This window comes from Gymnoscopelus microlampas, assembly GCF_963454915.1.
Source record: "Gymnoscopelus microlampas genome assembly, chromosome: 11".
In the NCBI taxonomy this organism is placed as follows: Eukaryota; Metazoa; Chordata; class Actinopteri; order Myctophiformes; family Myctophidae; genus Gymnoscopelus; species Gymnoscopelus microlampas.
In genome coordinates this window covers 3,565,535-3,590,399 of record NC_139948.1, presented here as the reverse complement: position 1 = coordinate 3,590,399, position 24,865 = coordinate 3,565,535, and the positions used below count along the sequence as shown (strand labels likewise).

The following is a 24,865-nucleotide window of genomic DNA, read 5'->3' as shown; positions in this document are numbered from 1 at the left end:
ACCGTTGATGATCTGACAAAACGTGTGCAAACACTCGAAAAGGAAAGCGCTTACCTGAAGGATAAACTTGATGTTGCTGAACAAAGTGAAGGAAGTTATCTGATCGCCTTCTTGAATCAGTTGATTCCATAACTTCTTGGAAAGGGCAACCTTCCTACTGCGCTTACTATCCAAAATGTCTATCCTTCTTCCAAGTTCAGCTTCAGAAACATGTGCAGCTCTGCTGCACATGTTTCTACATTTCCAGGACAAAGTAAGGATTCTTTACCTGGCCAGGTAGAGGAAGGAGCTTGCCTATACTGTATGATTACCAGTATGGTAATTTCAGCCCTGGTTTGATCAACACACGCCGGAAGTTTGCTGTCAAAAATAAACGGCAGCTGCTATTAAATATTCTTTGTTGTATCCCTGTAAACTAAGAGTGATGGTGAAAGGGAAGCCAAAACTGTTCCACTGCCTCGAGGAAGCGGGGACATTTACCCTTTGTCTTAACTTAAGTTTCATTGATTGTTAAGTGCTTCTATGGATTACATCGCGTAATCTGAGCACTGATTATTATTTAGGCCAATTGACTGTGAAGTGATAACATTGCGTAACTGGAACATTAATTGACTACTAAGAGCTTCTGTGGACAATGTTGTGTAACAGGATGGAACATTGACTATTATTTTGGTTTCATGGTGCTAAGTGCTTTTGTGGTTTCTGTTGTAAAACTGTAGCTTTGACTTTTTTCGGCATCTGCAAACAAGTCTTTCGGCTAACTTCATTGTGCTGTTAACTGTATGTCATGTTTGCTGAAATCTGTTACTTTGATGGTTTGAATTTCTACTAAAACTGCATATGCACCGCGGAATAAGGAACGTTTGCATTCTGATATAAAGAGATAACTTTTGTTGTTTTAGTAATTTGAACGTTTCTTTTTCTTTTCATGATGAATAATTGAATATACTTTCATGATCTATATGATATTCAGTCGTTGATATTAAATGTTCTTTATTGATTCGGATTAAGCAAGGTCCTGTCTTTGTGCCCATTTACAAGCTATGTTGCAGTCTGAGCCTGTGGCCAATTATATTTTAGTGATATTTTAGTTAACCTGCATGTCTGTCTGTGCATGTGCGCACAGATCTGCTATTTGTCTTCATCCTGCTCACTCTCCCCTTGCATCCCCATCTCACTCACAGTTTAGTTCTTTGACCAGTTTTTAGTTTCTATTTTTATTTTTCTCAAGGTATATTAGAAACATCTAAGGATCTAAAGGTTATTCACCTTAATATGTGGAGCCTGTGTCATTCTTTACAAACCCAGTATTATTATCTCTGAAACCTCTCTGACATTACTGATGGAAATATTATTTTGTTCTGTATCAAGCTAGGGATCCTAGAGGAGGTGGGGTGGGTGGGTTGTGGATGTTTCTTCTTATCTTGTTTCTAAACGTCTTTCTTCTGTAGAGCCAGTTCATTTTGAATGTATTCTCATTAGTTCATTGTTTATATTTTTATATTATTATTAGATATTTTGTGATAATAAACAGTTAACAATTGGCTAAATCTATGGGCCTCAATCTGCCCCGCGGCTGACTATTCATTATTTTGAAAAGCACAATGAAATTATTGTTTTGGCCAAAGTCCTCAATGACAACTGGCTTGGTCATTCCTCCAAGGACTGTAACTTATTTGGCAGTGTAAAGTACCCTACTCAGTCAATTAATGAACCCACTAGAGTGGATTATCGATCTGCATCTCTGGTGGACTGGATACAAATAAACTGTATTTACACTTTTCTCTCTTCACCAGAAATAATCACTGTACAAGCTCACAACGCTTCACATTGCAACATATGAGCTTGTAGATCTGCTATTTTTGGTGAATGTTCCCCCAGAATAGGGATGCTGGTGTTGAAGTGGTTAACAAAAAAATCAATCAATCAATCAATCAATCAATCAATCAATAAATCAATTATGCATTTGTCTGATCATGATATCCTACATGATGTACTACTATTCATTATGCATATGCATATTGTCTTAAGGTTGCTTCTGTAGGTAGTTCCTAAGGGGCCAGCATCCAAGTTGTAAATTGAGGCTATATAGGTTTCACCCCTGCTGGTGTCAGAAGCAATTAGGTTACATTCAAGCGAATGGATTTTTGCCGAACTTTACACTTGATTTTATTACCTTAATAAACATTGTCATAAATACTATATGCTTCCAGTCGCTAGTTTGCGTTTTGGTAAATCATGGTCCCATATATTGTAAAATTCATGATAAAGTAGGGTATGCTCTAGGAGGGGTGTGGCTACCTTGTGATGATTTGATTGACAAGCTACATAACCAATAGCGTTAATCCCCCACCCCCACTCTGGTCCCAACCAGTTTCCGTGTCTATAGGATAAAGAAAGATGGTGGATTTGAAAAAGCTGAAAAATAGGCTTCATTAATGGTCTGTAGAGTCTATGGGCGTGGTACTTCAGATATGGTACTATGAGAGTGCTTTTATAGCATGTTATTTATTTTACATGCTTTTGCCTATAGGTCACCAAAATTGTGGTCTATTATAATGATCTCCCCCCCAAAACAAATCATGGACTCCTTTTAAACTGATGTTGTCAATCCTTACCTCAAGCTGTGTATCCAGGTGTATTGTTGCCAGACCCAAGGGGTCGGGCTTACATGAGGCTTTGTATCTGTTTTGTCCATACATGGTATGTCACTTTGTCCCCCGGCCCCAGCCAAAAAAAGTCTGTCCCCCTTTCGTCATAGAAGGGACATAGAAGGGACACACGTCATGCGAAGCCTGGCCATTCAGATTTCAACCACTAGGGGTCTGGCAGTACCAGGTCTCCTGGTTTATTTCCAAAAGACCACACATTTATTTTCAGATTGATCTTTTTTTTCCTCGAGGAGGAGCTGGCTCAGTACCAGAAGTGGGACAAGATGAGGAGGGCCCTAGAGTACACCATCTACAACCAGGAGCTGAACGAGACCTGTGCCAAACTGGATGAGTTGTCTACAAAGAGAGAGACCTGTGGCGACAAATCCAGACAGCTGCGTGACGCTCAGCAGGATGCAAGGGACAAAGTGGAGGAGACGGAGCGCATCGTACGAGAGCAAAAATCTAAGATCTCGGTGATGCAGGAGGAGAGAGAGCAACTGTCAGCCGAACGCCGGGAGCAGATCAATCAGTCGTTGATATTAAATGTTCTTTATTGATTCGGATTAAGCAAGGTCCTGTCTTTGTGCCCATTTACAAGCTATGTTGCAGTCTGAGCCTGTGGCCAATTATATTTTAGTGATATTTTAGTTAACCTGCATGTCTGTCTGTGCATGTGCGCACAGATCTGCTATTTGTCTTCATCCTGCTCACTCTCCCCTTGCATCCCCATCTCACTCACAGTTTAGTTCTTTGACCAGTTTTTAGTTTCTATTTTTATTTTTCTCAAGGTATATTAGAAACATCTAAGGATCTAAAGGTTATTCACCTTAATATGTGGAGCCTGTGTCATTCTTTACAAACCCAGTATTATTATCTCTGAAACCTCTCTGACATTACTGATGGAAATATTATTTTGTTCTGTATCAAGCTAGGGATCCTAGAGGAGGTGGGGTGGGTGGGTTGTGGATGTTTCTTCTTATCTTGTTTCTAAACGTCTTTCTTCTGTAGAGCCAGTTCATTTTGAATGTATTCTCATTAGTTCATTGTTTATATTTTTATATTATTATTAGATATTTTGTGATAATAAACAGTTAACAATTGGCTAAATCTATGGGCCTCAATCTGCCCCGCGGCTGACTATTCATTATTTTGAAAAGCACAATGAAATTATTGTTTTGGCCAAAGTCCTCAATGACAACTGGCTTGGTCATTCCTCCAAGGACTGTAACTTATTTGGCAGTGTAAAGTACCCTACTCAGTCAATTAATGAACCCACTAGAGTGGATTATCGATCTGCATCTCTGGTGGACTTGATACAAATAAACTGTATTTACACTTTTCTCTCTTCACCAGAAATAATCACTGTACAAGCTCACAACGCTTCACATTGCAACATATGAGCTTGTAGATCTGCTATTTTTGGTGAATGTTCCCCCAGAATAGGGATGCTGGTGTTGAAGTGGTTAACAAAAAAATCAATCAAATCAATCAATCAATCAATCAATCAATCAATCAATAAATCAATTATGCATTTGTCTGATCATGATATCCTACATGATGTACTACTATTCATTATGCATATGCATATTGTCTTAAGGTTGCTTCTGTAGGTAGTTCCTAAGGGGCCAGCATCCAAGTTGTAAATTGAGGCTATATAGGTTTCACCCCTGCTGGTGTCAGAAGCAATTAGGTTACATTCAAGCGAATGGATTTTTGCCGAACTTTACACTTGATTTTATTACCTTAATAAACACTGTCATAAATACTATATGCTTCCAGTCGCTAGTTTGCGTTTTGGTAAATCATGGTCCCATATATTGTAAAATTCATGATAAAGTAGGGTATGCTCTAGGAGGGGTGTGGCTACCTTGTGATGATTTGATTGACAAGCTACATAACCAATAGCGTTAATCCCCCACCCCCACTCTGGTCCCAACCAGTTTCCGTGTCTATAGGATAAAGAAAGATGGTGGATTTGAAAAAGCTGAAAAATAGGCTTCATTAATGGTCTGTAGAGTCTATGGGCGTGGTACTTCAGATATGGTACTATGAGAGTGCTTTTATAGCATGTTATTTATTTTACATGCTTTTGCCTATAGGTCACCAAAATTGTGGTCTATTATCATGATCTCCCCCCCAAAACAAATCATGGACTCCTTTTAAACTGATGTTGTCAATCCTTACCTCAAGCTGTGTATCCAGGTGTATTGTTGCCAGACCCAAGGGGTCGGGCTTACATGAGGCTTTGTATCTGTTTTGTCCATACATGGTATGTCACTTTGTCCCCCGGCCCCAGCCAAAAAAGTCTGTCCCCCTTTCGTCATAGAAGGGACATAGAAGGGACACACGTCATGCGAAGCCTGGCCATTCAGATTTCAACCACTAGGGGTCTGGCAGTACCAGGTCTCCTGGTTTATTTCCAAAAGACCACACATTTATTTTCAGATTGATCTTTTTTTCAGATTCATTTTGTTTAAGTCAAATATTGGGCTCAAAACGGACCACATTTGGAGATGATTGATGACATCATTGTGATATCATCAATATGTCATACAAGTTGAGTGTCAAGAGCATTGAGCAAGAGTGCATTCATTCCTACAACACGCCTTGCTACAAATGAAAGCGGGGCAAGGAATAGTTTCATCCAATTGTATCCTTTATTCGTTATTACATTCCCATCAAGAGGGGAGTATATCTCTAAGCCAGGCTAAGGAAGGTTCACAGTTAAATCACAATGTACATCAAACAGGTCATCATCCAGGGGTTCCGAAGTTACAAGGACGAAACCATTGTAGACCCGTTTAGTCCAAAGAATAATGTCATTGTTGGACGAAATGGGTCTGGAAAAAGTAATTTTTTCTACGCCATTCAGTTTGTGCTCAGTGATGATTTCAACAACCTTAGTACTGAGCGTCGACTGGCCTTGCTCCATGACGGAACTGGGCCTCGTGTCACTTTGGCCTTTGTGGAGATTATATTTGACAATTCTGACAACAGGCTGCCAATCGACAAAGAGGAGGTGTCCCTCCGCCGTGATATCAGTGCCAAGAAGGACCAGTATGTCTTAGACAAAAAGACGGTAACTAAGACTGATGTCATGAATCTGTTGGAAAGTGCTGGCTTCTCTCGTAGTAACCCATACTACATTGTTAAACAGGGAAAGATCAACCAAATGGCCACAGCTCCTGACTCTCAGCGTTTGAAACTGTTGAGAGAGGTGGCAGGGACCAGGGTTTACGATGAACGCAAAGAGGAGAGCATTACCCTCATGCAGGAGACGGAGGGTAAACGAGAGAAGATCAGTGAGCTGCTTAAGTATATCGAGGAGCGTCTGCATACCCTGGAGGATGAGAAGGAGGAGCTGGCTCAGTACCAGAAGTGGGACAAGATGAGGAGGGCCCTAGAGTACACCATCTACAACCAGGAGCTGAACGAGACCTGTGCCAAACTGGATGAGTTGTCTACAAAGAGAGAGACCTGTGGCGACAAATCCAGACAGCTGCGTGACGCTCAGCAGGATGCAAGGGACAAAGTGGAGGAGACGGAGCGCATCGTACGAGAGCAAAAATCTAAGATCTCGGTGATGCAGGAGGAGAGAGAGCAACTGTCAGCCGAACGCCAGGAGCAGATCAAACAGAGGACCAAGCTGGAGCTGAAGGCCAAGGATCTGCAGGATGAGCTGGCAGCTAACAGTGAACAGAGGAAACGTCTGCTGAAGGAGCGTCAGAAGCTGCTGGAGAAGATTGAGGAGAAAAAGAAAGAGATGCAGGAGACGGAGCCCAAGTTCAATATGGTGAAGGAGAAAGAGGAGCGTGGCATTGCCAGACTGGCCCAGGCCACACATGAGAGAAGAGATCTGTATGCCAAGCAGGGTCGAGGCAGCCAGTTCACCTCCATGGAGGAGAGAGACAAGTGGATCACGGAGGAACTGAAATCCCTGGACCAGGCCATCAATGACAAAAATAGACAGATCACTGCCATCCACAAAGACCTAGAAGACACTGAGACCAACAAGGAGAAGAACTTGGAGCAGTACAATAAAATCAATCAAGATCTCAACAAAGTCAAGACTTGCATTGACGAGCTCAATACAAATTGCTATGAAGTAAAGAACAGGAAAAATGAGTTGCAAAGTGAAAGACACTACCTGTGGCGTGAGGAGAACACAGAGCATCAGGTCCTGGCAGACAAACAGGAGGACCTGGAGAAGAAAAAGCAGCTCCTAAGAGCTTCCACTGGCAAGGCTATTCTGAATGGTATTGACAGCATCAACACGGTTCTGGAGTATTTCCACCAGGAGGGCATGAACCAGCATGTCATCAATGGCTACCACGGAATTGTCATGAACAATTTTGAGTGTGAGCCTGCTTTTTACACCTGCGTGGAGGTGACTGCTGGTACTAGGTTGTTTTACCATATTGTAGAGACTGACGAGGTGAGCACCAAGATCCTCATGGAGTTTAACAAGATGAATCTGCCTGGAGAGGTCACCTTCCTGCCCCTCAGCAAGCTGAATGTTAGGGACACGGCCTACCCAGAGACCAACGATGCCATTCCTATGATCAGCAAGCTACGCTACAGTGTAAACTTTGACAAGGCCTTCAAACATGTGTTCGGGAAGACCCTGATCTGTCGCAGCATGGAGGTTTCCACACAGCTAGCCAGAGCCCTCGCTATGGATTGTATTACTCTGGAGGGTGACCAGGTGAGCCACCGTGGAGTTCTGACAGGAGGCTATTATGACACCAGGAAGTCCCGCCTGGAGCTACAGAAGGACATGAGGAAGACCGAAGAGGAGCTGGGCGAGCTGGAGGCCAAGCTGAACGAGAACCTTCATAAAAACATTGAACGCATCAACAATGAGATTGACCAGCTGACGAACCAGGTGCTGCAGTTTAAGACACAGCTGAGGACGTTCAAAGCTTCCCGAGAGAACATCTTGTCAGAGATGAAGATGCTCAAGGAGAAGAGGAAACAGTCTGAGAAGACCTTCATGCCTAAACAACATAGTCTGCAGAGTCTGGAGTCCAGTCTGCATGCCATGGAGTCCACCAGGGAGTCACTGAAGGCTGAGCTGGGGACAGACCTCCTGTCTCAGCTCAGTCTGGAGGACCAGAAGCGTGTTGATGACCTCAATGATGAAATTCATCAGATCCAGCAGGACAACAGTCAGCTTCTGAAAGAGAGGATTAAGTTGGAGGGCATCATGACCAGGGTGGAGACCTACCTCAATGAGAACCTACAGAAAAGCCGTGACCAAGTTGAACAGGAGTTGAACGAGCTGCGAGAGACTGAGGGAGGCACGGTGCTCACAGCCACCACCTCTGAGCTGGACGGAATCAACAAACGTGTCAAAGACGCTTTGGCAAGATCAGAAGATCTGGACGGTCTGATTGACAAAACGGAAGCCGAGATCAAGGACCACGCGAAGAGCATGGATCGCTGGAAGAACATCGAGAAGGAACAGAATGATGCCGTCAACCATGACACTAAGGAGCTGGAGAAGATGACCAACCGGCAGGACATGCTGCTCAAGAAGAAAGAGGAGTGCATGAAGAAGATCCGAGAGCTTGGCTCGCTGCCTCAGGAAGCCTTTGAAAAGTACCATACCCTTACACTTAAACAGTTGTTCCGTACGATGGAGCAGTGCAATACAGAGCTGAGGAAGTACAGTCACGTGAACAAGAAAGCCCTCGACCAGTTTGTCAAGTTCTCGGAGCACAAGGAAAAGCTGATTAAGCGCCAGGAAGAGCTGGCCCGCGGCTACAAGTCAATCACGGAGCTGATGAACGTCCTGGAGCTGCGCAAGTACGAGGCCATCCAGCTCACCTTCAAACAGGTGTCTAAGAACTTCAGTGAGGTGTTCCAGAAACTGGTGCCAGGAGGCAAAGCTGCATTAGTCATGAAGAGGGACGACACAGAGGGAAGCCAGTCCCAGGATGAGAGTGAAAGTGGTGTTGATGGCGAGTGGGGCTCAAGCTCCCAGAACAGTGCTCCCTCAGTGGACCGGTTCACGGGGGTTGGCATCAAGGTGTCGTTCACAGGGGAGCAGGGTGAGATGAGGGAGATGCAGCAGCTCTCTGGTGGTCAAAAGTCTCTGGTGGCCTTGACTCTCATCTTCGCCATTCAGAAGTGTGACCCCGCCCCCTTCTACCTGTTTGACGAGATCGATCAGGCCCTCGACGCCCAGCACAGGAAGGCCGTCTCAGATATGATTGTGGAACTGGCAGGCCGCGCCCAGTTTATCACCACCACCTTTAGGCCCGAGTTGTTGGAATCGGCCCATAAGTTCTATGGAGTCAAGTTCAGAAACAAGGTGAGTCACATCGATGTGATCTCAGCAGAGCAGGCCAAAGATTTTGTGGAGGATGACACCACCCATGGTTAAGAGGATTGTCCACGTCTGCAGCACACCTGTTCCATCCTCACTGCAAAGACGCTAAATCGTCCATAAGTCACTTTTGTTGTTAATGGAGTATGGTTTACCAGTCTCCCTTTATACCAGGCAAAGTTATCTATTCTTGACTTTGTGCTGTTTGATGACAGAGAATGACAAATAAGTCAACATTGAATTTTTTGCCATTTTTTGGCTGCTTAATATTGAACACCGGCATGCATGTGCGTGACACTTTTATTGTGGCCGTTTGACCGGCTTTCTGGCCGAGCCCTGGTGTGCGTATGTACATGCGTGTGCACGTGCGTATAGGTGCATGCATGCATGTATTGGGACGTTTTTTCTTTCTTTCTTTCCCCTTAAGGAGAAGTGCAGTAAAACAACAATGTATACGATCCATTCTACACCACTGGACTGATGTTTATTCATCCTCTCTTAAAGTTTCTATACACACACACTGTTTATTCTATTAATGTTTGCACACAAGCATAACCTTTATTCTATCATAAAGTGTGGCAACACCAGGTTACTGTATTTAAAATGCAATTCATTTATAACTTAGAAATTCCAATTATATTAAACATTAAATATCACAAATTATATTAACCCATTTAGACCTGAGGCCAATTCTAAAAACGCCGTCTAAATCCTGACCTAAGTTTTCTGAAAAACTTCAAATATTTATTCAAAGATTACAACAATTGTTTGTTGCTACAGTATATACTGTACATAGCAACAAGAACCCCAGAAGGGGTTTCCCGTCCTGAAAGGTGTAGTTACAAATAGGGGTTCCCGCCCAAAATCATTTGGAGCCCTATAATGTAAGGCATAAGTTGTGAGTGTGAGGGACAGTGTTTTTTTTTAAAAAAAGGTTTCTCTATATTTGAGGGGGGCATGCCCATTTATGGGCATATTGATGACATCAGGGATCTCCATAAAGGCCTATGGGCATAAAATACAGGTGTACTGATGGCATCAGGGATCTCCAAACATGGACAAGAAAGGGACACAAGCAGACAGACAGATAAAGATTTCCATATATGGGCATTATAGGAACATAAACAGCCAGGTTTGCGTAAGCGGGTGGGGCATGTATTCCCAACTTGTATTGTTCCCGGGTAGGCAAAATAAAGTTAAATATTTCCTTTAACACAGGCAGGTGTGCACACGAAATGTGGCATTGATTGTTCTAGCGGTCTGCAAGTTTATCCCAAGACACACAGACGGGCAAAAACATGATCTCCCTCTTGCCTTCTGCCTGGCAGAAATAATAAGAAATCAAATCATGTGGATCTGACTTGGCTGCACGTCAATCTCATAGTGGTTATCAACCTTGTCTGGACCAGGGCCCACTTGAAAATCTTCGAGGAATTTGTGGCCCACCCATCTGACCACTTAAAACGACTGTTTGTCTGCCATGTTAAGTGGGTCAGATGGGTGGGCCGCATGCATTTTCAGAGCATGTGTTAATGATCAATCAATCGATTGTGTTCCATGGCCTTGGATCAAGGGAACTTAAGTAGTATACCTAAGTTATTATTTACTGGTATCATATTTGCCAGACCCAGGGGGTCGGCCTACAGGAGGCTTTGTCGGTCTGTCCCTCTTTTGCTCTGCACACATGTCATGAGAAGTCTGGCCATTCAGATTTCAACCACTAGGGTGTTATGTCTCACTAACTGTTCACTGACTGCTGCTCTGTTCGATTGTGCTGCGCTCGTTTAGCCTTGCCTATTGTTGTGAGTGTGGGGATATTCGGGGATCGATTACTCAAGTCTGACTGAAGTCTGAGATTGTTGTTGTTATGCTGCTCTCCTGAAAGTATTAAGTAAAGTGAAGTTCTTTGGCAAACTGTGTCATGGCCTGATCATTCTCAAACACAACATTGGCGACGAAGATGGCTGGTATTTCTCTCCCACCACCCAACCCCTTCCTGGAATTACCTGGCGAGCCTCCAGTGCCCTGGACTCGCTGGAAACAGTCGTTCGAAACATGGCTAACGGCTACGGGGCTAACCGGCGTTAACGCGGCACGCAAGAAGGCGCTGCTACAACACTGTCTGGGAACGGAGGGACAACGGGTGCTCGGGACGTTGGAAACCGGACCCGGTGATATCAACTATGCCACAGCCGTGGAGCTTCTGAAGGGTCATTTCGCGGCCCCACAAAGTGCCCTTCTCTGCCGTATCTTGTTCAGGCAACGACGCCAGCTGCCCGGTGAGTCTGTACACCAATATGTGGCTAACCTGCGGGGGTTGGTCGTCTCATGCAAGTTCGGCGCGCTGCAGGATGAAATGATACGTGACCAACTGATTGAACACACAAGTAACGTGAAAGTGCGTGAGAGACTATTAATGGAAAAAGATGAACTGTTGCTGTCTGAGGCAGTTGCAATTGCATTTAAAGTCGAGAGTGCAGCTGAGTGTGCTGCTACGTTCGCTTCTACACGGCAAGTGCCCACATCCAGCCGGGCAGATCTCTCTCTGAATCCACTACTGCCACGCAGTGACTCACCGGACCCTGACTCCACAGCTGTGATGCAACTGGAGCGACGTCAGCGCCCTCGGACCCATCCACAACCACAACAGCCCTGCGGTAACTGCGGGTCTCGGTCGCATGCTTCAAGAGCCCAGAACTGTCCTGCCCGTGGCCAGTCATGCCGTAACTGCGGTAAGCTAAATCATTTCGCTGCTGTCTGTCGCTCTGCCCCGGCCGGCCCAGGGGACCAGGACTCCCAGTCTGGTCCCGCCATTATACACAATGTGACCTCAGGTGCAGTGCCCTTCAAATCATGTTCAGTCTACCTCAATGATGTGTGCAACCGTCTGCTGGTGGACACCGGTGCAGGCTGGTCTCTCCTGAACATGGATACCTACAATACTTTTTTCGGCTCACTGCCCCTGTCTGCCCCCTCTACTGCCCTTTATGGTTATGGGGGGTCTGGAATCGACCTAGTGGGGTCTCTCCAGGTGAATGTCCGCTACGGGACCAAGACTGTGCCCGGTTTTGTTTTTCAAGTGGCCCGTCGGGGCGCTAACCTGATGGGTTTAGACCTGTTCACCGCTCTGGGGTTCTCCCTCCTAGACACGGGGGGGTCGGCTATTATGACTGTCACCACACCATGGCAGCAGAAGTGGCCGTCACTGTTTCATGGTCTGGGCTGCCTCTCTGCTTTCGCTCATCAGCCCCTCCTCAACCCCTCAGTTAAGACTGTCATCCAGCCGCTGCGCCGCATCCCGCTGGCTCTACGTGACGGAGTCACAGCTGAGCTAGAGCAGCTGCTGGAAGCTGGTATCATCGAACCAGTGGATGCTTCACCATGGGTTTCGAACCTGGTGGTAGCAAAGAAGAAGTCGGGGGCCCTGCGTGTCTGTTTGGACCTGCGTGCAGTGAATAAGGCGGTGGTCCCAGACCAGTACCCCCTCCCCACGTCAGAGGAGCTCACAGCTCAGTTCTACGGCTCCACAGTGTTTACCAAACTCGACCTCAGACAGGGGTACCTGCAGGTGCCTCTTCACCCCAGCAGCAGAAACCTCACAGCCTTTGTAACACATGCCGGGGTGTTTCGCTACACACGGATGCCGTTCGGCCTCTGTTCGGCTCCTAGCTGCTTCCAGAAAGTCATGGTCTCTGTGCTAGCTGGCATACCAGGCGTGGCCATATACCTGGACGATATCGTGGTGCACTGGCCCACGGCTGACGTTCATGACGAAAGACTCAACAGGGCGTTTGCAGCCCTGGCCAAGCACACCCTGACTCTCAATACTGAAAAGTGTGTCTTCTCCGTTCCAGAAATTGAGTTTGTGGGGTTCCGACTGTCTGCAGGTGGCATAACTCCACTTCAGTCCAACGTGGACGCCATTCAGGCCATCCCAGAACCTAACTCAGCTGCCCAGGTCGCCTCGCTCTTGGGCATGGCCGGATACTATTTGAAGTTTCTACCAAAGTACTCTGACACCACAGCCCCCCTGCGTCGGCTGCTGCGTAAGGATGAGCCTTGGATGTGGTCTCGGGCGTGCAGTGACGCTGTACGTGCCCTCAAAACGCAACTTACTTCTCCCCCAGTGTTGGCCCACTTTGACATTGCTAGCCCCACCCTTGTGACCTGTGACGCATCATCTATAGCGATAGGAGCTGTGCTGTCACAGATCCAGAACGGGGTCGAGAAACCCATTGCCTTCGCTTCCCGTGCCCTTAACCAGACTGAGCAGCGGTACTCCGTGGGCGAGCGTGAGGCATTAGCCTGCATCTGGGCCTGTGAGCGGTGGCACCTCTACCTCTATGGCCGTTTTTTCACTCTCAGGACAGACCACCAGGCTCTTACGGCGCTGCTGTCCACGTCCGGGACGGGCCACAGACCACTCAGGCTGCACCGCTGGTATGACCGCCTCCGCCAGTACAATTTTGAGCTGAAGTTCACCCCAGGCAGAGATAATGTTGTGGCTGACCTGCTGTCCCGCGCTGTCCCTGCCCCAGCCCCAGTCCTACATGTCGGCACTGACTGTATTGAACAGGACATTATTAACATGTTGCACACGCCTCTCCAGGCCACTGTCTCTCTGCAGGAGCTCAAGGACGCCTCTGAACAGGACCCCCTCCTTTCCCTGCTCTGCACCTACATCCACGATGGCTGGCCTCCTGTGGTCCCAGGGGAGCTGGCCGCATTCTCCCGTGTGCGACAGGAGCTTTCCTGCTGGAACGACACATGTGTGGCACGGGGGCTGTGCACGGTGATCCCTGGTGCCCTACGTGCACGCGTATTATCCATGGCGCACAAGGGCCACCTGGGCATTGTGAAGCTGAAACAACGCTGCAGAGACCTGGTGTGGTGGCCAGGGATAGATAAAGACATCGAGGCCTTGGTCAAGGACTGCGCCGCCTGCCTTGTTAGTGGCAAGACTGGCCACCAGCCGCCCCCGCCCATGCAGCCTCTCGCCTGGCCCTCTACACCCTGGGATCACCTACAGCTGGACGTCTGTGGTGAGATCCATGGGGTTCCACACCATCAGCGCTTCCTGGTGGTCGCCTACGACCTGCATTCAAAATGGCCGGAAGTCACCCCTACCGGTTCTGTGACCTCTCAGGTCATGATTGATTTCCTGGACTCTCTCTTCAGTCGCTGGGGCCTTCCCCGGACCATTACGACGGATAATGGCCCCCAGATGCTCTCCGCAGAGTTCACTAATTACCTCCGCAGCAAGGGTATCCGCCATGTGCGCACAGCGTACTATCATCCCCAGGCCAACGGTGGCGTGGAACGCTTCAACCAGTCCCTGAAGAGCGGCTTCAGGGCACACATGGCCCAGGGGTGCTCCTTCTCTCAGGCCTTCCGTCACACTCTACTGCACTACAGGGCCACCAAGCACTCGACCACAGGCGTCTCCCCAGCCTCCCTCATGCTGGGCCGAGAGCTCACCCTGCCTCTTGACAGGCTCCGTTCCCCTGCGCCCCTTTCCCCGCCCCTTTCACCTTCCCCTGTGGTCAAGGCCTCAGTCACCCGTCAGCAGGCTCAGATGAAGCGCCGCTTTGACCAGTCGAAACGGGCCAGGGCGCCAGTCATCGCCGCCTCCGACTGGGTCAGGGTCCGACGGCCTCACCGGGACAATAAAATGGCCTCGTTCTGGTCCTCCCCCATTCAAGGTGCCCGCCAGCTGGGCCCCGCCACCTACCTCCTCAACGATGGCTCTCGTTGGCACTCCAGCCGTCTTCGAAGGGTCCCTGCCCCGCCACGCACGGCTGTTGACATGCCCCACACCGGGGATTCCCCGGTGCCTTTAGCTGCACCTGCACAGGTCATGGACATTCCTCTGCCCACTCGGCCTCAGCCCTGTGCCTCCCCACGTCCTGCTCGAATGCATTCGCGCCCTGCCCACTTACAGGACTTTGTGTCAGCTTTGTATGCTTGAACTTTTGCCGGGGGGGGGGAAATGTTATGTCTCACTAACTGTTCACTGACTGCTGCTCTGTTCGATTGTGCTGCGCTCGTTTAGCCTTGCCTATTGTTGTGAGTGTGGGGATATTCGGGGATCGATTACTCAAGTCTGACTGAAGTCTGAGATTGTTGTTGTTATGCTGCTCTCCTGAAAGTATTAAGTAAAGTGAAGTTCTTTGGCAAACTGTGTCATGGCCTGATCATTCTCAAACACAACATAGGGGTCTGGCAGAACCAGGTCTCCTGGTTTCCTTGTTTAATATTAATGTTACTGTATGATTAAAACCTTTGTGTTTTGCGAATTATGTGGAGGCCCACTTGCAATATCTTTCCGGCCCACCGAGAAACACCGTCATACTTCATGTGGCCAGCTTGTGACGTCAGTTATCGATGACATAATATGACATCATATATGATGTATGACTCCAACTTTGGCCAAGGTTTCAGCCTGAGAAAGAAATTAGGGACGGCAGTGGCTCAGGGGTAGAGTGGCCGGTAGAGCGGTCGGATGGGAACCACAAGGTTCCTTAGTTCGATCCCGGGCTCCCTCAGAGTTAGTGTCGAAGTGTCCTTGAGCAAGATGATGAACCCCTAATTGCTCCTAATGAACAGGTTGGTGCCTTGCATGGTTTTCTCTGCCATGTGTGTGTGAATGGGTGAATGTAATGCACAATCTATGTAAAGCGATTTGGATAAAAGCGCTATATAAATGCACCATTTATTTTTTACCAAGTAGCTTGAGATTTAAATTACTTAACAAAGCTGATAATAACGCCCTGCCCAACTGTTGCTATCTCTACGTTAGCAGCTCGCCAATAAGTTTGCAGGTAAATTTAAGTGCTATGCGGCCCTCAAACCTACGTTGCACCACCGATCTAAACAATCTGCCCATATTTGGAGATGACTACATCTGTCAGTCCTTGTCATTTTTATGACCAAATATGGAGATCCCTGATGTTCACTATATGCCCATATATGGAGCTGACTTTGATTTGTTTGCGCCTGATGCCATGACAACACATTGAGGTTAGACAACACACTCCATATTTGGGGCGCACTGTAGTTGACCCGTCCGGTCCTCCCATTGGCCAATTTTAATATAGGATAACTGTCTGATAACACTTACATCATTAGACAATTGAAGGTGTAACGGTGACATTATATTAGCTTTGAGAACTATTCTGTATTGTGAAGAACCAAGTTTCAAGCAGACTTGATAATTCAGTCCTCTATCCACGTGCCATGTCTATGGATTTACTACGACCCATCTCCAACGTGATTCACAGCACACATGACAAGAGTCTGATGGGCGAGGTGAATGCATCACCGCTCAAGCACTTTGTCACAGCCAAGAAGAAGATCAATGGTATCTTCCAACAGCTGGGTGCCTACACAAAGGAGAGTTCTTCCTTTCTAGACACCCTTATGAACAATGAGTTAGACCCAGTTACCACAGAAGAGCAGGTTCAGGAAGTTCATAGCTACCTCTCCAAGGTGACTGGGATCGCAGAGGTTCTGGCCCGCAGACACATGAAAGTGGCTTTCTTTGGAAGGACAAGTAACGGGAAGAGTTCTGTGATCAACGCCATGCTATGTGACAAGGTGCTGCCGTCAGGCATTGGACACACCACCAACTGTTTCCTGCGGGTGGAGGGTACAGATGGCAACGAGGCCTTCCTGCTCACCGAGGGCTCAGAAGAGAGGAAGAACATCCAGACGGTGAACCATTTGGCCCACGCTCTTCACCAGGACAAGGATCTGGATGCGGGCAGCCTGGTGTGTGTCAGGTGGCCCAAAGACAAGTGTGCCCTGCTTAGGGACGACCTGGTCCTTGTGGATAGTCCAGGCATTGATGTCACCACTGAGCTGGACAGCTGGATTGACAAGTTCTGCCTGGATGCAGACGTGTTTGTTCTGGTGGCCAACGCTGAGTCGACCCTCATGCAGGCCGAGAAGTCATTTTTTCACAAAGTCAACGAGCATCTCTCCAGTCCCAACATCTTCATCCTGAACAATCGCTGGGACGCCTCTGCCTCTGAGCCTGAATACATGGAGGATGTCCGCAGACAGCACATGGATCGCTGCAGCAGCTTCTTGGTGGATGAGCTGGGTGTGGTGGACAGAGCTAAAGCCAGCGACCGTATCTTCTTTGTATCCGCCAAGGAGGTCCTACAGGCCAGGATGCAGAAAGCCCAGGGAATGCCAAAAGAAGCCGGTGCCTTTTCAGAAGGGTTCCAGGCAAGAATGTTTGAGTTCCAGAACTTTGAGAGGCGCTTTGAGGAGTGCATCTCGCAGTCTGCGGTGAAGACCAAATTTGAACAGCACACGATGAGGGCCAGGCAGATCTCAGAAAATCTGCGCCTCATGATGGACTCTGTATACATAGCTTCTCAGGAGCAAAGGGTCCACTGCCTAGAGACCAAGGAGGACCGTCAGGATCGCTTGGAGTTTATAGAAAAACAGCTGGACCTGCTGACCACGGACTATAAGACCAAGATCAAGAATATCACCAAAGAAGTGGAGAGTCAGGTGTCCAACAGCATGGCTGAGGAGATAAAGAGGCTATACATGCTGGTAGACGACTTCCATATGGACTTCCATCCCTCGCAGGTGGTGCTCAAGGTCTACAAGAATGAGCTTCACAGGCACATTGAGGAAGGCCTGGGCAGGAACATGTCAGGGAGGTGCTCCACATCCATCACCGGCACACTGCAGACCACACAGACGGAGATGATGGAGAGTTTGAAGCCTCTGCTTCCAGCTCAGGTCAGAGAGCGGATGGACAAGCTGGTTCCTCGGCAGTGCTTCCGCCTGAGTTACGACCTGGCCTGTGACAAGCTGTGCAGCGACTTCCAGGAAGACATTGGCTTCCGTTTCACCCTGGGATGGACCATGCTGGTCAACCGCTTCCTGGGACCCAGGAATGCCCGGCAGGCGCTCATGGGCTACAATGACCAGGTTCCTCAACCCATGGCCCTGACACGGGTGAGCGCCAGCATGCTTCCCTTCCCTCAGAGCTCCCTGACCGAGGAGCAACTCCAAGTCTCCATGGTAACTGGCATTGCCTCGCTCAATTCCCGTACCTCTATGGGCATCATTGCCGTTGGGGGCGTGGTCTGGAAGGCGATGGGCTGGCGACTACTCGCCCTGTCAGTGAGTATGTACGGCCTGCTGTACGTTTATGAGAGGCTAATGTGGAACACCAAAGCCAAGGAGAGGGCCTTCAAGAGGCAGTTTGTGGAGTACGCCAGCGAGAAGCTGCAGCTCGTGGTCAGCTACACCGTCTCCAACTGCAGCCACCAGGTCCAACAGGAGCTTTCGGGCACCTTAGGCCAGCTGTGTCAACAGGTCGACGTGACTCGGCAGAACCTGAAAGACGATATTAAAGGTGTGGACAGTAAGGTCGAGCTGCTAGACGCGCTTCAGAGCAAAGCCAAGCTGCTGAGAAACAAGGCGGGTTGGCTGGAGAGCGAGCTCAACTCATTCACACAGCAGTACCTCCAGCAGGGCCGCTAAAAACACAACGCTTCACAACGCCAGATCCGCAGGGATCACCAGGGGGTCCAAACAGACCCTTACGGATCTGTAACTCCATTTTAATTTCAAGGACCCCTCAGTTTGATAAGCATAAGGCCACACTGACCCCCATTTGGATACCATCTGAGACCCCAACCTGTGTTATTTTAACTCTGAGAGTGTGCAAATGGAACCGTTTAGTTCCATTTGTACACTGTCAGAGTTACAGACCCTTTAAGGGTTCATTTGGACCCCTGGTGGTCCCGGAACCAATGTTGAGAAACAGTGTGCTAAAAGACCCTGTAGCGACGCTTAAGTTGGCAGAAGCGGTCTTGAGAGCGACCTGAAAATACTTGCAACCTTGCGACCTGAAAATACTTGACTTCAGTTCTATAAACTGTAGTTTCAAAACTATTAATTCAATCCTATTAACCAATATGTGATTATTTTGCTATGATTCCCTGCTTTCATATGACATGAAAAGATGAAAATGAAAAAAATGCTAGATGACTCAACCAAATTTGGTTACTATCCCTAGATTCCCAGCGACACTCGCGCAATACTGCGGGAACCCAACTTAGTTACTTTATTATATATATTATTATTATATATATTTATATTCCACAAATTTCAGATAGACAGACAGACGGTCTTTATTGACTAGCAATAGAAACAGGAAGAAGAAAGGAGATACTGTTATGGGTAGCAACAGCCAGGATACTAGTAGTAATGATAGTAACGTTAACAATGCAAAGGGAACAAACAAAAAAAGGGTCAGGTAGGAAAGGAGTATCAGCCACAAGGTTACTGCTGAGCAGAAAAAAGAAAAGAAAAACCTTGCCTGACCCTACACGCAGATGGACCATAAAGTTAAATAATAATAATAACTAGAAAAAGTGCTCCTCGGAGCACAACTCTCCGCTGTTGGGAATGTTCTATCTGTATAAGTGTCCTATCCGTCCTGTCTGTATAAGTGTCCTATCCCTCCTGTCTGTATAAGTGTCCTATCCGTCCTGTCTGTGTAAGTGTCCTATCCGTCCTGTCTGTGTAAGTGTCCTATCCAATTGTTACAGTATCCGCCATTTCTCAACCATTTCGTGATTGTTCCTGTCTTACCTCACTCTTACCAGACTTGTGTTGGGAATGTTGGGAATGTTCTAATTCTTATGTTCTAACTGTCCTATCCATCCTGTCTGTATAAGTGTCCGATCCGTCCTGTCTGTATAAGTGTCCTATCCGTCTGTATAAGTGTCCTATCCGTCTTGTCGGTATAAGTGTCCTATCCGTCCTGTCTATGTAAGTGTCCTATCCCTCCTGTCTGTGTAAGTGTCCTATCCGTCTTGTCTGTATAAGTGTCCTATCCGTCCTGTCTATGTAAGTGTCCTATCCCTCCTGTCTGTGTAAGTGTCCTATCCCTCCTGTCTGTATAAGTGTCCTATCCGTCCTGTCTGTATACTGTAAGTGTCCTATCCGTCCTGTCTGTATACTGTAAGTGTCCTATCCGTCCTGTCTGTGTAAGTGTCATATCCCTCCTGTCTATGTAAGTGTCCTATCCGTCCTGTCTGTGTAAGTGTTCTATCCGTCCTGTCTGTATAAGTGTCCTATCCGTCCTGTCTGTATAAGTGTCCTATCCGTCCTGTCTGTGTACTGTAAGTGTCCTATCCGTCTGTGTAAGTGTCATATCCCTCCTGTCTATATAAGTGTCCTATCTGTCCTATCTGCCAATTATGTATCAGCCATGCAGCCATTTCGTGATGGTTCCTGTCTTACATCACTTTGACAGTGGCAAAGCCACTGTCAAAGTGATGCCATGTATTTATACAGTATTTCACCGTATTGTCACGTGTCACGTGAGGCTTGACCAATCGGTGTGTCATATTTAGAAAGTGAAAACAATACTCTCCTGCGGAGAGTAATAATAATAATAACTAGAAAAAGTGCTCCTCGGAGCACAGGCCAATGTGAAAAGGGTGCCATTTCTTCTTAGGCCTTTCACAGCAATCGGACACAGCATTCGTGATTTGAGGCATTTTGTTCCAAAAATGTGTTTTGCTTAATTAAACCTGCTGGTGGCGCTATAACAGGCCAATGTGAAAAGGGTGGCATTTCTTCTTCGGCCTAGTTGGAATGTGCGTGCAACATTTCACGGAAATCTCACGCTGCGTTCATGATTTGAGGCATTTTGTTCAAAGCTGACCTATCCTGCAAACTTTGGAAGCCAATGTTAGCCAATTAGGATGGAATATGAAATATCGGACACATCCGTCTTGATCATGACTATAGAGATAATGTATACCGATTTGCGTGATTTTTGGACAGAATCTGAAGGAGTAATAGCAAAACAAATGTTTTACAAAAGTCAGCCTCCTGGTGGCGCTCTAAAAGGTAGATGTGAAAAATGCAGGGCAAAGGTTTTTCCTTGGCATCTAGGGAGTGTGCATGCAAAGTTTCACGCAGATCAGCGCAGTTATAGGTAAAAATGCGAATCGGCCTGTTTTAGCGCCACCATGAGGCTGATTTGAAAAATTTCAAGTGGCATGGAGCACCGAAGTCCTGACGTCCCTGCCAGTAGAGGGCGCTGTTACGCTGGTTCGTGGCTTTACTTTTTGTGCTGATATCCTCATTGGGGAATCTTAGATCGCCTCATATAAGAACTGTGTTCCAAAAATAAACACACCACCCTGGCGATTTTACTCACATGGATATGAAGCATCGACTGAAGGTGTAAATGTACACATTTACCCAAAGAGTAACACACTAGAAACGAGTCAAACAACCCAAAGACTACATTTCCTTTGAACGCGGCTGCTGTAAGGACAGTGATTTCAGACCCGGAAGTAGTAGTTCTTAAGACTTTTAAGGCAGAATTAATTCCCTTTTTGCCATAAACAGGCTGTATCAAATATGAATGAATATCATAAACGATGTAGAGCCACCCCCCTGACAGAAACGCCAGGGTGGTGTGTTTATGTTTGGAACACAGTTCTTATATGACGTGATCTAAGATTCCCAAATGGGGATTTCAACACAAAAAATATAGCCACGAACCAGCGGAACAGCGCCCTCTAGTGGCAGTGACGTCAGACTTCGGTGCTCTATTTCTTCCTCGGCCTCGTGGGAATGTGCGTGACATTGCACGCTATGTTCATGATTTGAGGCATTTTGTTCAAAACAAACCAATCCTTCAAACTTTGGAAGCTAATCTAAGCCAATCAGGATGAAATTATGGAAAATCGGACTGATCCGTGTTGATCACATGACTATAGAGATGTACCGATTTGCGCGATGTTTGGACAAAATCTGTAGGAGTAATATTAAAAAAACGTGTCTTGCAAAAATCAGCCTCCTGCTGGCGCTATAACAGGCCGATCTGAAAAACTCAGGACAGAGGTTCGGCTTTGGCATCCAGGGAGTGTGTGCACAGTTTTGCAGCGACCGGGCCAATGGTGCCGGAGATTAGCTGCTCACGGACGGACGGACGGACGGACAGGGTGCAAAACATAGTCTCGGCCATGCCTTTCGGGCTGGCGGAATTACGCATATCTCTCAAAGACCCCCTAAGGATGTCCAAATTAGTTTTTGGGAAAAAAAATGAAAAGACAGGCACATTTGAAGTTATAAACAGATTGATTTATCCATAAATTGGTCATGTAACTAAATCTAGACTTATTTCTCATCTACAGCTGCTATTTTACATTTTAGATTTCAAAATGCAAGCTGAGCTGCAAAATATTTTTCCCCCATATCCCCCCAAGCTGCTAAATAACCTGATCACATGTCTGTCTACTTGCTACCACTGCCTGCTCTCTGCGCAGACCGTCTGAGGACTCTGTCTTGCCGCAAAGCATCAATGTGCTTCCCTCTGCCAGAAATGACAAAAGCCAACTTAATAATCTTAATAAAAAAAGGTAGATATTTATATAGAAAGGCCTGACCAGGGACAGGGCTCGCAAATTTGCCTCGGCTAGAAACCCCACTTAGAATGCAACAGTTTCATGTTTTATAACTTGATACATAGTTTTTTGTATTGTCCATGTCAAATAAAAATAGATTACACACACTCACTACCTGTAAACACGCTCGACCACCTTCATCTCCTCCTACAGGAACCCTATGGTGAGACCAGCATTCTCCATCGTATGGTGAGTCCAGTGTTCTGCTAGACCTTCATGTCCTCATGCGCGTGTTACGCTGCAACCCATAACTTGTGTGAATAAAACATTTGAACCAATCTGTATCATAATAAGGTCCACAACCGCCAGTAACTCACATAGCTTTCAGAGAGTGGGCAACACCAGAGCCAGTGTTGCCCACCTGTTTATACCTGATTAAAAACCCAGTGTTTTATGTCAAGGACCCTCAAATTAATATTTGGCTGCAGACCCCCATTTGAAAAGATTGTGTGGTAAACATTTGCAAATGTATTAATGTTCCCAAAAATAGCCGATCTACAAGCAACACATTGTGAGCTTGTGGATCTGCTATTTTTGTAGAACTAAACATGGTTAAAATGTTGATGTTATATTATGTACTGTTGGTGGACACCCAAGTTCAGTGGAGCCTCATACTGGAATTTTGCCCCTGCAGATAAAAACACCTTTTTATGAAAATGTTAGTCTAATGTCTTTGTATGCATGTTCGCCATCATTTCTGCTAACTGCTAACTGTTTCCACCCACCTTAGTGCAACCAACACCCCCAACATCTCCACTGTATACACCCCTATACACAAATCCACGGAGCGCTGCCCTGCGTGCAGCCATTGCTGCGCTGTCAACGCTCCGCGGACGCGACACCGCAGCAATGGCCGCCTACAGGCAGCTACAGGCAGCGCGTCTGTGGATTCGTCTATACTGTCAGATGTCCTTCTGTTAACCCCAACTCCCTTTGATGTTACTGCCACCCCAAACCCTGTGTGATGCCCCACTCCCTTATATGGAGTGTTATAGGAGTGTCTGCTCTGCTCATGCTGTTCCTTCTAGGTGAACAGGGTGGGGCAGTCTACCGATCTGCTAATGGCTCATTGGAGAGCACCTGGGCCAGGTGCCTCTAGGAGTCTATAAAAACCAGCCCATGATCAGTGTATGATGAGATCCAGAGGAGAGAGGACTGCCGTCCTTTTCAGATCTACTCTGCTCCCCATGCTTCTGTTCTGTTCTATTTGATTATTCTTTCCATCCACACACCCTGCACTAAGCCATGTTCCACTCATCCACACTTACACCACTGATTTACTCCACACCTCATTGGATCCTTATTGTTATCACGTTACTTTACTTTCCGTTATCTCTTAGTTGCCTGTTATGAGTTTATTAGTTCATAAATACACTTTGTTACACTTTACGTTGGTCTCCCTCCCCTATTGTTTGTCGTGGCAAGAGCCAGCCATGACCTGTCACTCCTGTCTCAGGTTGATTTGCTCCATCTGTATACACACACATGTACAAATTCACTGTACTCATTTAACAAATGTTGGTTAAATACTTTAACCAGGTCTACCTGCATTCTCTCTCTCCTCTTTGTTTCCATCAAATACCAATCTACCTCTGGCCACATCATTCTCCATGGCGGCATCACCGGATATACTACTGTTGGACTTAACTTCATGCCATCCACCCCAATTTTTTTGATATGTCATTCCCCACCCGACCAAAGCTATCCCTCTTACACTTCCCATAATCCCAGCATTCCTGCAGTACTCCTTTAGTGGGGTGCGAAAATCCCTGTGTCCCTGTAAATTTGCCCAATAGTTTGTCAGTTCTGCTTCCTTAATTCCAATGGCATTTCCCCCATTTCTACCTGTAATGCAGACACTGGTGAGGATTTTACGCCCCACTGCATACCCTTAATGCCAGTGCCTGAATCACATCCAACTTCTTTAAAAGAGATATAGCCGCTGACCCATATACTACACTGCCATAATCTAGTACAGACCTAATCAAAGCTACATATAGTGTCTTCAGTGATGAGCAACTAGCTCCCCATTCCCTACCAGTCAAACATCTCATCACATTTATAACTTTTTTATACTTATCCTCTATCTTCCTAATATGGTCTGCCCATGTTAACCTTGTATCAAAAAGAACTCCCACATATTTAAATGTTCCTACTTTTTCTAATTCCTTCCCATACATCCTTAATTTCAGCCCTTCCTCAATTATTTTCCTTGTGAAAAATACAGTTTGTGTTTTTTTCCACTGAAAATCTACACCCCCAATTAAACCCCCACTCTGTCACCTCACAATTGCTTTCTGTACTTTCCTAATTACATGTGTGATATACCTTCCTCTTTTCCACAAGGCCCCATCATCTGCAAACAGTGAACTTCCTATATCTTCTGGCACCTTAGAAAATACATCATTTATCATCAT

The 24,865-nt window shown here is 46.7% G+C and overlaps 2 protein-coding genes across 2 annotated transcripts; both read left to right on the top strand.

Annotated features, from left to right (window-relative positions):
- Positions 1–5,388: 5,388 nt before the first annotated feature.
- On the top strand, positions 5,389–9,042 carry LOC311055912 (structural maintenance of chromosomes protein 3-like; the record flags this gene model as incomplete). Its single annotated transcript, XM_084072177.1, has 1 exon — positions 5,389–9,042. The coding sequence occupies one exon, from the start codon at positions 5,389–5,391 to the stop codon at positions 9,040–9,042; it is 3,654 nt and encodes a 1,217-aa protein (XP_083928303.1).
- A 7,236-nt stretch (positions 9,043–16,278) lies between these two features.
- LOC311055919 (mitofusin-2-like) lies at positions 16,279–18,495 on the top strand (the record flags this gene model as incomplete). The annotated part of the gene is made up of 1 exon (XM_084072189.1): positions 16,279–18,495. The coding sequence occupies exon 1, from the start codon at positions 16,285–16,287 to the stop codon at positions 18,493–18,495; it is 2,211 nt and encodes a 736-aa protein (XP_083928315.1). The 5' UTR covers positions 16,279–16,284.
- Between the last annotated feature and the right edge of the window lie 6,370 nt (positions 18,496–24,865).